Source organism: Lepidochelys olivacea, assembly GCF_965140295.1.
Source record: "Lepidochelys olivacea isolate rLepOli2 genome assembly, chromosome: 8".
NCBI lineage: Eukaryota > Metazoa > Chordata > Testudines > Cheloniidae > Lepidochelys > Lepidochelys olivacea.
The window spans coordinates 44,086,420-44,102,563 of record NC_140418.1 but is presented as its reverse complement, the minus strand read 5'-3'; the positions used below and the strand labels follow the sequence as shown (position 1 = coordinate 44,102,563).

The 16,144-nt window shown below is 46.0% G+C and overlaps 1 protein-coding gene across 3 annotated transcripts in view; it reads left to right on the top strand.

Moving 5' to 3' along the window:
* The window catches only part of MTA1 (metastasis associated 1), a 146,264-nt gene that overhangs the window by 75,558 nt on the left and 54,562 nt on the right, over window positions 1-16,144 (top strand). For all 3 annotated transcript variants that reach the window (XM_084637748.1, XM_084637749.1, XM_084637750.1), the window contains exon 11: window positions 2,239-2,297. In XM_084637748.1, coding sequence (XP_084493874.1) covers window positions 2,239-2,297 — 59 coding nt within the window. The remainder of the gene's footprint in view (window positions 1-2,238; window positions 2,298-16,144) is intronic.

Sequence of the window (16,144 nt, the reverse complement as noted above, 5' to 3'; positions counted from 1 at the left end):
ATTTGCACTCATTTCCTCCATGTTTGTCTAACTGTGAAGATAAGGTGATCCCTTAAATAGTCAGAATACAATACAGAAACATAAAAATGGGTTCTGTAGAAATCTGGTTACTGAAAACTAGCTGTAAGTGTTGGGTAAAGTGGCAGAAAGGTTAGTTGCAAAGGAAGATAAAATGTGGATCAGTGTAGGTATTTCTGATATACCCATCACCATAATATTTAGAAATACAATGAGGAGTCCGGTGGCACCTTAAAGACTAACAGATTTATTTGGGCATAAGCTTTCGTGGGTAAAAAACCCACTTAAGATGCATCTGAAGAAGTGGGTTTTTTACCCCTAAAATCTTATGCCCAAATAAATCGGTTAGTCTTTAAGGTGCTGCCGGACTCCTCGTTGTGTTTGTGGATACAGACTAACACAGCTACCCCTCTGATACTTGATGTAATATTCAGATCTAATACACTTACAACTGGATTGTAAAATGGAGTGCTTGAGAGAGAGAAAGTGTACGACAGTCATATTCTGCTAACTCCCTCCAATGGAGACTTTGCCTGAGGGTAAGGATATATGGCTGGGCCATGTGTATTTGGCCTGGATCAGACAGATTACATAATTCACTCACTCACTCACACACATTACACCCCCCCTCCCAAATGCTTTTCACATTGACATCCTCAGCTCGCCACTGACTGTCTAACTCTTTCTGTGAGGCAGACGTAGACTGATTCCCCCTCCCCTTCCAGCAAGATAAAGAGTTAAGCACTAGGAACATGGGACAATGAAAGAAGTTGGTGTGATGGGGATATGTTGACAGGAACCTATCCCTTTTCTTTCTCTCTCTCCACTGTGGGCACCTCTGACACAGTATCATAGAATCATAGAATATCAAGGTTGGAAGGGACCTCAGGAGGTCATCTAGTCCAACCCCTGCTCAAAGCAGGACCAATCCCCAATTTTTGCCCCAGATCCCTAAATGGCCCCCTCAAGGATTGAACTCACAACCCTGGGTTTAGCAGGCCAATGCTCAAACCACTGAGCTATCCCTCCCCCCCCAGTAGTTAGCTGCTTCTTCACTGCTATGTGTGGCTATCATTATGGGGTTAGATACTGGATAGGCACACTTTCCCAGTACTGCTGATAAGGAATCTGCTTGTCTCCCTCCTTTTGTAAGGTACTCCTTGATTATTCAATGAAAACTCAGCCCCCTTGAAGTGGGGGCAAGGTGGCTGTTCTCTGTGAGAAGTCTGTCAACCAATCAAAACTGTGCTGCTCACTGCCTAGTTTATTAGGGTCAAAATTGTATATCTGTCTGCTCTCTTGTGTATCCCTGGCCACTGACACTGCCCTGCACCACACACTGAACCAAACAGCTGAAATTAGATCAAAGTATCACAGCCCACAGCAGATTAGACTGTTATGTGCCACAGTCAGAGAATAGAAGGCACCAAGGTGCACCAGTGCCTGAGGTCCCCACAGTGTTGGGGAAATTCTTGTGAGATACAGCCAGACAATCCTGGCAACTGACCTGCAGCCATGTGTTGCAGGGCAAGGTGAAGAACCCCCAAGATCACTGCAAACCCTTGGGTCTAGCCCTTGACCTTAAAATCTCCAATATGTGTGTTTCTGCTTGATTTACAAACTGCAGACCTTTTGTTTACTAGATAAATGGTGTGATAACCCTATGCTACTAACTTATTTTGGGAAGGTCTCAAACACAATTTGTATATGTTATGGAAACAATGCATAGGATAGGTATAGCATCTCCTTTTTGAACAAAAATCTCTTCACATTCTCTGAAATGATGCAGCTGGTCAGGAGAGTGAGTGAATAAGATGTTGTACCAGTTCAGGTATATTCTGGTTGGGTATGAGCTAACAAGGAGGACAAGCCCAGAACACTTGAGATCTTTCTTTGAGCACACGCATTCCTGTTGGACTAAAAGAGGATGCAATGAGTGTCCTTTATGAGAAGTTGTCTGACTGTAGTTTTGGAAATGGATTGGTTGAATTCACAGAAGATGCTTTGGTTGACTCTTAATGCCAATGATTTTCAATGGATATTTCTGTGTCAGAAAGGGAATACATGACAGCCGCTAATGCCAGGAAGTGAATTTCATTACTGTTCATTAACAGACCTGTAGGTGCTAGGGGTTGAATCGCCAGACTCCCAGCTAAAATGGTGTGAACATTCGTCTTTTATTTTTTGTTTTTCACTTTAACTTTCTCTTTTGTATTTAAGAAACGATTGAAAGCAGCGGAAGCAGAAAGCAAGCTAAAACAAGTGTATATACCCAACTAGTAAGTATCTTTCCTTATTGATGAATTTCCCATTTCATTATGGATGTTTTATATAGTAGCATTCTCCTTTGCCTGGCAGTATGATGCACTGATTTTATTTGTAAAACTGAAATAGAGTAGCCATCAAATGTCCATGCCAGAACAATTAACAAACTGGATTATTAAATAGGTGAGTAAGGAGGAGTTCTGGTTTTGAAGAATAAATTAGCCATCAGTCTAATTTGGATATATGTTCATCACCTGGAATATGTACTCAATAACTCTACCATCTGTTGAGTCCAATGGAAGGCATTGTATTGTAACAGACTGACCAGAAAATGAGCATCTGTAGCTATTTTTATAGCCTACTGGCCAGAGGATTGAATGCACATGTAAATGTCGTCTCTGGCCTTTTAAGTGTCTCAGTTGTGTTTTTCTTACCAGACACACTGGGCAAAATGATGGCTGTTATTAGCCAGGGGAATGCATGGAGCTTAATGCCTCTTGTGCTCTGGGTGGAGCTGGCTAGGAGTGCGCAGCCACTGCTCTTCCTAGTGCCATTATACTGCTGCTTGCACATGCATGGAAGGCAAGGCCATGTTCCTGTCTTGCCAGACAACTTGGGCAAGGACTGCTTTAGACAATGCTGGTGGGCTTCCTCCTTGGACTCCCAAGGTTAAGATTGCCTCGTGCATGGGTGCACTGTGGGTGGAGGGACTCTTTGTGGTCTCTTCACCCCCATATAGCACAGTGACACAGGGCTGGCTATAACTTGGCCCTTAGAATTTTTGAGCCGTTTTAATAAATACAAAATCTTTCTTAGTCTTATTTTTCACATAAAATATGGATTGGTGATTTTGGTAGATCAGGAGTGTAATGGCCAAAAAGGGGTAGCTAATAGTTGCTGAATAATAATAGTTCTCTTCCTCCTCTAGATTTTGTTGGCTGGGAGATGACTCCTAGAAATGGTGTTTTCTGGTGCTTTGTTTGATTCAATTCTTAAAATCCAATGCAGTGGGACTTCTGCCACTTCCCTTTGGAGTCTGTTTCACAGCATAGTATAAATTACTCTTAGGAAGCTGCTTTTGGATGAGGAACTCAAATTAAGAAAGGGAAAATTTCTTCCCTTTACTCCTAGACATACTTCTATGTGTGCTACCCTAAATAATTCCTCTCCCTCCTACCCTTCAAATATTTAAGAACTCTTTTTTCATGTGTCCTTTCAGCCATAGCTAAATCAAAATTTATATATTGAGCTTGCAACTCGATCTCCAAATCCCTGATCATTTTTGTTACTCTCTTCTGAATTCCTTGCAACATGCCAATATCTATCTGGTAACAATGTCCAAAATGGAATGTAATATTCAGAATGAAGTTGAATACAATTTTTCTCCCATTATTATTCAGTGGTAATGTCCTTTATGGAAGCTGATACTATTCACGGTGACACAGGATATCAAATTAGACATAAATGCGTAATATGATAAGACAGCAAAACAAATGCCATTTTAGACTGAAGATACAAAGGATATTAACAAAAAAGACACATTATTCCCCCTCTCAGTTGCTTTGGTCACATAATAAATGAAATTGTTCATAGTTTTCTGTACGGGTTGGTTAATTTCCTCTATTTGTGTGAACGGTTTGCCTTTTTCCCCTTTTTCCCAACCTCAAACATACATGTGAAAGTATTCTGTTATTTGCAATGACACTGTCATACCGTGCAGGATACATCTGTAGGCTCCTTACTTATATGCTCTTCTTCTGATGTGCTAAGAATTTTAAATACCATGAGCCTCATTCATTAAAATCTGATTCTCTTGGTAAGGGCTGTAACCTCAGTGTGCAGGTGATGGGACTGCACACTTGAAGCCTGCCATCACAATTCTGCTTGCCCGAGTGGGGAGAAGCCTATTCTGCCCCATGCTGCTTGATGCATTGTTGAGGATAGTGGAGTTCATTGGGTAATCAGAGCTGGCTGAAAATTTTCCAACAGAATGCTTATCTGTTGGAAAATGCTGCTTAGGTGGAAGAAATGTTCCATGCAAATTGTGTCTTCCCACAGAAATGTAGCAGGTAAGCTGGTGAGAGCGTGACTGTCTACCTGTTTCCTGCCAGCCTGGGCTCCCTCAGCCCCTGGGCAGTCTGACTCCCAGGGAGCTGGGCAGCACAGAGAGCTGAGCTACCTGGAGAAAGCCAAAAAATTCTTCCAGTTCTCCTGAAATGGAACTTTTCAGAATGTTTCCTCCTGTAAAAGAATTCAAATTTTTTACTCTTTATCCCAATTTGTGGTAATGAATTTTCTCCCACAATCAAAATTTTTCATGAAATTTTACAGTCAGGTCTACCAGTTGGCTAATCTGGGGAAGGCTTTCACACCCCATTCCCTACTCTGCTTGTTACCCTCAGCACAAGCACTCATGCAGCATTCTGGTGAAGGGACAGACGATGGATGGAAGAGTCCAGTCTGCAAAGCAGGGACCTTCAGCTCTGCTTCGCAGATGCCTTTCACCTTCTCCCCTGCACACAATACTAAGGCATGAATGTACAGGTGACTTGAATGGTAGTGTACTATAATTTACATAGTAAGCCTTTAAGCAAGTGTAGCATACACTGTCCTCCACTTCTGACCTTCTCAGCATGTATCAGGAAAAGCTGCAATTCTGTGCACAGCCCTCTTCTCTCCCCCAAGGGCTATTACTGCCTGCCTGTCAAATTTCAGATCAAGACATGGAACTGAGACCACTCATGACATTGATGGATGGGTAGAGGTCATGTGCTTGTTCTGATGGATTTTTACTACATTTGGACACTGGTTCATTAGGTTATGGCAGGTGTGGGAGGAGTTGCATGGCTCCACTCATGCTGTAGTGATAAACATACTACAAGTACCTAAATGCATAGAAACACAACCTGGTGTGGCATTGGCTGGTTAAACTACTGTGCTCATTTGTGTTTGAAGATTTAACAATAATGATCCATGTTTGTCCTCTTAGGAATAAACGATTGTCACTTGCTCCAATGCTGACAAAGACCCACCTACAAGCAAGTAAAGCTGCTCAGTGTTTGCCCTAGAATTTGACTGCAAGGAGTGATCTAGAAAGCCCTTAGGGAATGTGTGCACTGCAAAACAACAAACACACACATACAAAAAACCGCTACAGCAATGAGTCTCAGACCCTGGTCAACTGACTTGGGCTCATGCTTCAGGGCTAAAAACAGTGTAGATCTTCCTGCTTGGGCTGGAGCCTGAGGTCTGAGACCTTCCCTTCCACCCCCTTGCTGGGTTTCAGAGCCTGGGCTTTGACCTGAGCAGGAACATCTGCAGTGCTACTTTTTAGCCCTGTAGTTCAAGCCCGAGTCAGCTGATCTGCGTTCTGAAACTTGCTGCCAGGGGTTTGTTTGTTTGCTTGTTTGCACTGAGTGCATGTACCCTAAGTTAATTCAGGACACTTTTCTCTCGGTCTCTGGGCACTTCATCTGATGGAACCCTAGTTTTCTCTTGTGCTGATAGAGGGAAAGGCACTTGAGAGTTGGTAGGAAGAGAAAATAGCGCCAAAGGTGTGGTGTGGTGTTAACTGTCTGTGGTTCTTGTATGGCCCCCATTACCAAAGTAATAGGCAGAGGTGCCTCTTAGTCTTTAATGTATTTATCCCCACAATGCCCTGTGGGGAAGGGCAGTGCTATTAACCCCATTGTACAGATGGGGAATTAAGTCACAGAGAGACTAAGTGACTTGCCTAAGGCTACCCAGAGACACTATGTGGAGCATCAAGTTGAACCTAGATCTTGAGTCCCAGAAAAAATGCCCCCTACCATTGGACCAGCCTTCCTCTCCTCTCAGACATGATTATGGGACAGACACCTACAGTAGATAAAGGTGAACCACCGTTTGTAATGCACAATAGTGCCTTTCACCCTGAAGGAATCAATGTTGTGTATCTAATATGTCTGTCTACTGCACTGCTACAGACTAGGGATCGAATGGCTAGGCAGCAATTCCACAGAAAAGGACCTGGTGGACGAGAAGCTGGATATGAGTCAACAGTATGCCCTTGTTGCCAAGAAGGCTAACGGCATTTTGGGCTGTATAAGTAGGAGCATTGCCAGCAGATCGAGGGACATGATCGTTCCCCTCTATTCGGCATTGGTGAGGCCTCATCTGGAGTAGTGTCCAGTTTTGGGCCCCCCACTACAAGAAGGATGTGGAAAAATTGGAGAGAGTTCAGCAGAGGGCAACAAAAATGACTAGGGGGCTGGAGCACATGACTTATGAGGAGAGGCTGAGGGAACTGGACTTGTTTAGTCTGCAGAAGAGAAGAATGAGTGGGGATTGGATAGCTGCTTTCAACTACCTGAAGCGGGAGAACAAGGAGTAATGGTCTCAAGTTGCAGTGGGGGAGGTTTAGGTTGGATATTAGGAAAAACTTTCACTAGGAGGGTAGTGAAGCACTGGAATTGGTTACCTAGGGAGGTGGTGGAGTCTCCTTCCTTTGAGGTTTTTAAGGTCAGGCTTGACAAAGCCCTCGCTGGAATGATTTAGTTGGGGATTAGGTCCTGCTTTGAGCAGGGGGTTGGACTAGATGACCTACTGAGGTCCCTTCCAACCCTGATATTCTATGATCCTATGATTCTAAGGAATACAAAAATAAATGGCAAAAGCAACAGCATTGAAAGAATATTTGAAAATGAAACTTGTATTTCACTGAGTTTGAGTCACGTGTGCTATAGAGTAATTCCTCCAGGAAATTTAGTAATGCCACGCTTCTTGTACTTTCATTATGCAAAAAGAAAAGGAGTACTTGTGGCACCTTAGAGACTAACCAATTTATTTGAGCATGAGTTTTCGTGAGCTACAGCTCACTTCATCGGATGCATATCGTGGAAACTGCAGTAGACATTATATACACACAGAGACCATGAAACAATACCCCCTCCCACCCCACTGTCCTGCTGGTAATAGCTTATCTAAAGTGATCATCAAGTTGGGCCATTTCCAGCACAAATCCAGGTTTTCTCACCCTCCGCCCCCCCCCAAACTTACTCTCCTGCTGGTAATAGCCCATCCAAAGTGACCACTCTCTAGATAAGCTATTACCAGCAGGACAGTGGGGTGGGAGGGGGTATTGTTTCATGGTCTCTGTGTGTATATAATGTCTACTGCAGTTTCCACGGTATGCATCCGATGAAGTGAGCTGTAGCTCACGAAAGCTCATGCTCAAATAAATTGGTTAGTCTCTAAGGTGCCACAAGTACTCCTTTTCTTTTTGCAAAGACAGACTAACACCTCTGAAACCTTTCATTATGCAGTCTGTTTTCCTGTGAGGTGCTGCATACTGGGACAGAGAAAACAAAAAGACAAGGCAGTTGTAGGCAACAGCTAGCAAATAATAGGAAGTTTTGATCCCTTATTTCTGTACATAATAAAGAGTTGTCTTGAAACTGGTCTTGCTCATCAGTAAGATACAACATCAGCAAGAACTATTCCCATTGGTATATGTATTCAATACATTTTGAAGAGATTCCATGTAGAGCTCTGCAATGGGACTAGGATCCTGCAGGTCACAGAGGAAATGCTGCCATAATAACAGGAGTGAGTAAAATGTACTTTGTTGCAGGTAGGGTTGGGTGGGCAAAAAAACCACTGCAGGACAACACTAAATGTCTCGCATGTTTGTCATAAATAACATTTCAGCAATGTAAAGCAAGTTTTTCCTTTCTCTCTCTCCTTTTTTTTTTTTTTTTGAATAAAGGTTTTAATACTTAACTTTAAGTGAGGGATAGAAAGAGATTTGTCGTCTATTCTAACAGGAGTTGAAGTATGTTTTTTACATAGTTTAAGCAAGATTTGTTCTTTTAGTAGTAAAAATTGTCTGAATTCAGTTTTTTTACTTTATATACCAACCTTTTTTGTGGGATTTAAGGTTTTTGCAGGTGGGAGCAAAATAGAAATGCAAGAAGCAATGCAGGAGCAGGTGGGAGTGCGTATTGCAGGACGGGAGTGGGATTAAAAGAATAGTCCCATGCAGAGCTCTAATTCCATCTTCCTATCCATTCCAATCTACCACCACCACTATCCATTAATAATCCTGTTGTAGAGAGAGATTTTGCAGAGATTGTGCTTAAGGTGAGATTGGAAGACTTAGGAAATCAACCAGGCATGAAGAAGTAGTGTGCTTGTTTCAGAGACTGCTGCTAACCATGAAGACACGGAAGGCAGTCTAATATTCAGATGCAGGGAATGAACCGGATAATAGAAAAACTGAGGGACGGGGGAAAGTCTATGGAGGAACTGAAAAGCAGGAATGACCTTTTTGTGCCAGATTTTTCAATAGAAAGGAAACCATTGTAGCTTCCTGTATCTTCAGTTGTGGGAGAAGAGATATGTAGTGAATATACAGAAAGTAAAAAATTAATATGCAAAATACAGAAAAGGGGAGATGTTTGTAACTCATAATAGTATTTAAATGCATAAATTCACTTTAAAAGTTACTTCCTTTGCAATTTCACTAAACTGGCAGTGCTTGTGGATCAGTATGGTAGCCGGATGCATATGACCTTATTGTTGCCACTTATATACAATGAGAGAAGACAATATTTGGTTTGCAAGCAGTGACTTAATTTAGTCTATATACTTGGACACTAATTGAACTTTGTTGTAACAGCCTTATTCTCAAGAATGACAACAAAGGTGCTACTATCAACTCATGCCATGTAGTTAATATTTCAAATATAATTGGATGGCTTTATTAATGTGAATTTGGTGTCTCTCCTTTCCTGGTTGGTCAGTATCTCTAGTGCAGATGTAGCATCTCTTTATTACAGAATTTAACCAAGCAGACTCTCCAGGATGCTGTGGAAGTCGTATCTCAGTCCTATTTGCTTTCTCCTGGGAGGGCATCACTTGCTCTAGCTTATGGTACCGATCTGGTGGTATTCTGGATATTTAGCAAGTTGTATCTGGGGGCAGGACTTCTGGAAATAGCACCATCAGGATAGGAAAATGGAATCTGGCATGGCTCCTCTGGTTCTTGCTTAAAGATCTGTATTACTTTATATTACAAAGGAAGGGCATGGAGAAAATCTAGTAAATGTCCCATGTAGTCCACAGTTTCCAAGAAGGATTTCAACCAATACTTTCTTTTCATTGATATTCTCAGATAGAAGGCGCTAAGTTCATTTACAAACACAACAAATTTTGGTTTACAAAACCTCCGTGAAAGAGGAAATTTCTCCTTGTCAGCATTCTAACAAGGGTAGTCGGGGCCAAGGGATTCAATGGGGGCAGCTGAGGCTGGGGGTAGTGGAGGTATTCGTAGTCAGGGTCCAGGCCAGGGTCGGTACTAAGGGTCAGAGTCCAAGTCACGTTTCAGGATTGCATCAGGAGGCAAAGTCCAAATGAAGTTGAGGTCAAAGCCAGGAATTTAGGAGCAGGAACAGTTGTGGCAGCCACAGGAGATCTGTACTGTTGCCAGGACACTTCCTGGAATGCCCTTGGGTTTATATGGGGCAGGGAGCCAATCAGGAGCCATGGGGCTGCTGTCTGTCAAACTCTTGAGGTGGAACTTGCCATGGTCTGGATCCGCAGTAGGTCACAGGAAGTGGAACGCAAGCTGGTTACTGCTACTGCTGGGTGGCAGCATGGAGATGTCAGCTGCCTGGATTCTAGATTCACAGGGTCTTACATTACCCAATCCAGGGGTGTCCCCTGCCAGCCCGGGTTTGTCAGGATGGGCCGCATGGAAAGCTGCCGTGAGGTTGCTAGGTGATGGGCACTCCAAGTGTGTCTGTTATCCGGGGGAGTTCCACATTTCCCAGAAATGTTCCTTCTGTTTGGCCCTTAAGTCCAGGGCTAGGAACAACATAGAGATAAAGCTCAGACTGTTAGCCATGGAATGCTCCTCCTTCCCCTGTACATCTCACCCCGGACAGATCCAGCACCATGTTGAGGCTTTGATCCCTAAGCCCTTTAGTACCCATCAACCCTTAACCTGGGGGCAAGGCTACTCAGGAAGACCAGGTCTTTAAAAAGCCCACTCTTAAGTGACCAGAGGAGCTAGCGAACAGGGGAGTTTGTGAGGGAGTTCAGTGGGGGAGTGGGAGGAGGGGCTAGATGCACTTAAAGCCAGAAACACCCCCAATAAAGACAAAACATCAACAAAGGAACAAGCTGCAGAGTTTAAAAAAAAAAAAGAATGCAGGCAGAAGTTCAGCGACAGAGTGGGGGCTAGTCCAGCAACAGGCTATCCAGTTTATTGCACCCAATGCAGCATGTATGGTTGCCTGTGTGTGCATTCGGTACAGGAAGCTCCTGGCCCTCAGAGACCATGTACAGGCTTTGGAGACCAGAGTTGCTGAACTGGAGGAGCTAAGGGAGACAAAGAGGTACGTAGACGAGACTTTCCGGGACATAGTAGAATGGTCCAACTCCCGGTCTGATAGTCTCTGTGCTGTTGAGAAGGATGAAAGTCTCAGGGATGGAGAACATCCAACTGGAGCAGAGGAGGACGATCCCATAGTTGAGACCCTCCTTCCAGATGATGATGTAGTATCCTCTTGCACTGAGGATACCTCTCCGGGGGTGGGGGGGGAACGGACTCCAGTTATTAGGAAGAGGCAGGTAATAGTTATGCGGGATTTGATCATTAGAAACATAGATAGCTGGTTTCAGAGTGGTAGCCATGTTCGTCTGTATCAGCAAAAACAATGAGGAGTACTTGTGGCACCTTAGAAACTAACAAATTTATTTGGGCATAAGCTCATGAAAGCTTATGCCCAAATAAATAAATAGCTGGGTTTGCGAGGACCGGGAGAACTGCATGATGACTTGCTTGCCTGATGTGAAGGTTGTGGATCTCTCGAGACATCTAGATAGACTTGTGTAGTGCTGGGGAGGAGCCGGTGGTCTAATACACATAGGTACCCATAAGCGCTGACTTTTATTTTTCCCAGTGGGTGCTCCACCCCCACTCTGCCCCAAGGCCCTGCCCCACTCCACCCCCTCCCTTGATGCCCTGCCCTCACCCTGCCTCTTTCTGTCCCTGCTCCACCCCCTCCCTCAAGGCCCCACCCTCACTCCTTCTCTTCCTGCCCCTGCTCCGCCCTCTCCCCTGAGGCCCCATGCCAGCTGCCAAACAGCTGAATGGCAGCGGCTGGTGGGTGTTGATCACCCCAGCTATTTTTTTTTCTATGGGTTCTTGAGCCCTGGAGCGCACATGGAGTTGTTGCCTATACCTGATTCTCTCCTCACTTGTAGCAGTTTAAATCAGGAGCAACCTCAGTGAAACCAGTGGAATTACACTGGTATAAAAGTAATGAACCACAGGTGGTTCACCGGCCTGGGAAGCAGTCTGAGTGGTGCTGTGGTTCGCCAGCAGATATAAACCAATCTGACAAGCCAGAGAAGGCACATCAGACTGGCAGTGCCAGCAGGAATCTGAAACACACTACTTGAGTTGAGGAAGGTACTAAGCAGGGGGCGTAGCTGGCATAGCTATACTGGCAAAGGCACTGTAGTGTAAAAAAGACCTGCATTAACCATGTTTTGGGGCTGTTAATTTCCCTTGTTCCTTGAGGAAGAGGTTTTCATGAGGGGGGCATGATTGGAGGGCATCAGTGGGAGGGGAATGATCTGCCACTTTAGCTACCAGTTCTGCCCTCCTCCTGGCCCCACCATACTCCTAGTAGGGCTGGAAGAGCCATGGGAAGAAATGAGGATGGTAATTGGTGGGCTGTGAGGAGGCTGGAGGCAGCAAGAGGAATAGCAGGTAGTCCCAGACTTTGTGTCTACTTGAGGAAGGAAGTGGCTCTGCACAGCCCTCTGCAGTACAGGAGTACTGTTCATGTGTGGAATGGGCCATTCACCTCAGTGGGGTGTGCTCAGATGAATTAGGATGCTCCAAAGAGATGAACAGTCTAACACAATAGCTCTGGGTGGTGTGAAATGACCCATTCATCTCAATGGGAGTTCCCCTCTATCTCAGTTTCAGTTGTGGAATTCCATTGTTCAAGGTAATCTCACTATGCATGTCAGTTTTATAGCAATTGGACTATTAACATTTTCTTCTTCTTGCGGGGAGACAGTGTCTGAGAAACACCTGAAGCAAACTCTGTGGCTATTTTCAAGACAAGATTATTTTGAGGGCCTCTTCCCCTAATCAGCTTTCTCTTACCCTAACCTATTTTGTTGTGCTCCCAGCAAACTATTCTGTATGTTTCAGAGTGGTAGCCTTGTTAGTCTGTATCAGTAAAAACAATGAGGAGCCCTTGTGGCACCTTAGGGCATGGCTACACTTGCAGATGTAGAGTGCTGTGAGTTTAAACCAGCCCTCAGAGAGCGCAGTAGGGAAAGTGTTGCAATGTGTTCACACTGTCAGCTGTAAGCGCACTGGCATGGCCACATGTGTGGCACTTGCAGTGGTGTTGGGAGTGGTGCATTATGTGCAGCTATCCCACAGAGCACCTCTTCCCATTCTGGCCCTGTGGCTTGTGGGAAGGGGGTGGAGGGGGGCGGGGCATTCTGGGCCCTGTCCCAACTTCCCTTGATGCATCGCTTCGCATAGCAGTCCCTGTGCTTCCGTCCACATTTGGTGCCACTTTCAACGTTTTTTGTATTGCACGCTCTGTCTTCCCTTTCAGTCTGCGGGAATGGATCCCGAAGTGCTGAGGAATATGCTGATGGGTCTTGCCAGCATATCACATTTGGCAGTCTACTTACTCCTTAAGATACAAACTGACAGTGAGGAGTATGATGATGTCGACCCGCATAACTCGTATGACACAAGATTGCTTGTGGCATTCATGGACATGCTCACCCCCATGGAACACCGCTTTTGGGCTCAGGGAAACAAGCATTGAGTGGTGGGATCACGTCGTCACACAAGTCTGGGATGAGGAGCAGTGGCTGCAGAACTTTTGGATGAGAAAAGCCACTTTCATGGGACTGTGTGATGAGTTCGCCCCCACCCTGCGACGCAAGGGCACGAGACTGAGAGCTGCCCTGCCGGTGGAGAAGCGTGTGGCTATTGCAGTCTGGAAGCTGGCAACTCCAGTCAGCTACCGATCGGTCGCTAACCAGTTTGGAGTGGGAAAGTCGACAGTTGTAATCGTGTTGATGCAAGTTTGCAGGGCCATTAATCAAATCCTGCTCAGAAGAACCGTGACTTTTGGTAACGTGCATGACATTGTGGCTGGCTTTGCACAAATTGGTTTCCCTAACTGCAGAGGGGCGATAGACGGCATGCATATTCCAATTCTGGCACCAGCCCACCTAGCCTCCAAGTACGTTAATTGGAAGGGGTGTTTCTCTATGGCTCTCCAGGCGCTTGTGGATCACCGTGGGCATTTCATTGACAGTAATGCAGGCTGGCCCAGAAAGATGCATGACACATGCATCTTTTGGAACACTGGCCTGTTCAGGAAGCTGCAAGCTGGGACTTTCTTCCCAGACTAGAAGATCACCGTAGGGGAAGTCGAAATGCCCCCTGTGATCCTTGGAGACCCCACTTACCCTTTAATGCTGTGTCTCATGAAAACCTACACAGGGAGTCTTGACAGCAGCAAGGAGTGGTTCAACAACAGGCTGAGTTGGTGCAGAATGACCGTGGAGTGTGCTTTTGGCTGTTTAAAGGGCTGCTGGCGCTGTCTGTATGGGAAGTTGGACCTGGCCGATGACAACATCCCCATGGTTATAGCCACGTGCTGTATTCTCCATAACATTTGTGAAGGGAAGGGTGAAAGATTCACTGAGGCATGGAACTCGGAGGTTCAACACCTGGAGGCTGAATTTGAACAGCCAGAGAGCAGGGCTATTAGAGGGGCCCAGTGCGGGGCTGCAAGGATTAGGGATGCCTTGAGGGAGCAATTTGAGACTGAAAGCCAACAGTAATGTTAGTTGCCCTGCATGGGACGGCAGAATGTTAGTAGGAATCTGTGTTAGCTACACTGACTTGCAGGGCCTGTTGCTTTCCTGGGCTAAGGTAACTTTTACTTAATACAATAATAAAGAATGTTTTCAAAGCCAAAAAATCCATGTATTGAAAAGAAACACAACTGCTTGGGAAACAGAAAGGGCAAGGGGATGGGGAGGGGAACGGTTCAATCACAGATTTGCGTATGTCCTGCTATCATACTCTGCCTTCCTGTCTGGAGTGCTGCATTTCAGGCTGGATAAAATGCATGGTGATGGGGGTTGAGTGCAGTGGGTAAGGGTCATAGTTTGCAGGGCTGGGTGGTGAAGCTACAGGTGTTAGAGGCTGCTGGTGGCAATAAGAAACCGGATGTGGGAGAAAGTGGGTTGGAGGTGACATGGGGGCACAAGGGAAAGAGTTTTGGGACAAGGGCTGCAGGGGAGATAGACGCGGTAGTGCTGCGCCTGCATGGCTACGAGTGCCTGTATCGAGTCTGCTTGGCGCTCCATGATGCGTAGCAGCCACTCCGTGCTTTGGTGCCGGTGATCCGCGTTCTGCTGGCGGGCCCTTCTTTCACTCTCCTGCCACTCCTGCACTTTTTGATTTTCATTAAGGGACTGCTGCCTTACTTCATGCAGCATGTCCTCTTTGCTTCTATGTGGCGTCTTCCTAATTCTTTGGAGTCTTTTGGCCGGTGATAACAAGGACGGCTGAGATCTCAGGTTTGCATCTGTAAAACCAAAATGCAACACTTGAAATGCAGCATTGTTCACACAAGACAGAGCAATGATTCGCCTATACTTAAAGACAAGCAGAGTCTACACAATATCAGAATTTGCCCATCCCAAAGCGAGCACACACAACCCACAGGAGCCCCAAAATGGTGAGTAAGTACAGGGGCGTGGGGGACTGATTGTTTCATGGCCGTACTGTCCTCTGGGGTTCTGTGCCTTGAGGAGAGCTAACAGCTGCAGGGGGCCCCTATACTGAACACTGTCACCACACTTTCCTCAGGAGTTCGTCCTGGAAGATACCTTGCTTCTGAGGGTGACCTGGGAAGCAAAGCAAGGGAGGGTCTTCTACTGGTCTTCGCATTATTCAATGCGGCTTCTGCCCTGGCCCATATGCAGCTTGCCTATGTGCAGCAATGGTCCCCCGCCCATCACGGCACGGTGGCGCGGACGTGTTAGCCTGACTGGGACAAGGAGCACAGTAGCTCTGCCAAGGAAACTGCGCAAGCGGATTGCCCAGCTTCTTCATGAGACTTTCGAAGAGAGCACTGAGGCCGATTGCCGCGATATGAGAGAGCACATCAACGCCCTATTCTGCATCGAGGCATTCGTTCAGCCCTGACCGTCCTCGGCCCAAGAGCTTGCACTGAACAACTTCCTTTCCAAAATAAAAGCCGCCTACCAGGCATCACCTCTGGTGTTTGTCCTTCCCCAAGCACCAGCCGCCGCAACTGGCTACCTTTCTCCTCACTTGAGAACAGCTCCTGGCTGCATGCATCTGGGGATGCTGGGGTGTCTTCCTCCTCCTCAGCATCCTCGCTCCCGCTTTCTTCCTCCTCCTCCTCCTCCTGCCTTGTTGAACTGGGCTCTGAAGTGTCCATGGTGGTCCTCGGAGTGGAGGTGGGGTCGCCCCCAAGTATTGTGTCCAGCTCTTTGTAGAAACGGCAGGTCGCAGAGGCAGCACCAGAGCAGCTGTTTGCCTCATGGGCTTTGTGGTAGACATTCTGCAGCTCTGTTACTTTAATCCTGCACTGCAGTGCGTCCCAGTCATGGCCCCTTTCCATCATGTCCCTTGATATCTGCCTTAAGGTATCATAATTCCTACGGATGGAGCGCACCTGGGACTGGACAGCTTCCTCCCCCCAACCACTGATGAGGTCCAGCACCTCGTCATTGCTCCATACTAGGGATCGCCTGGTGTGTGGAGGAATGGTCACCTGGAAAGATG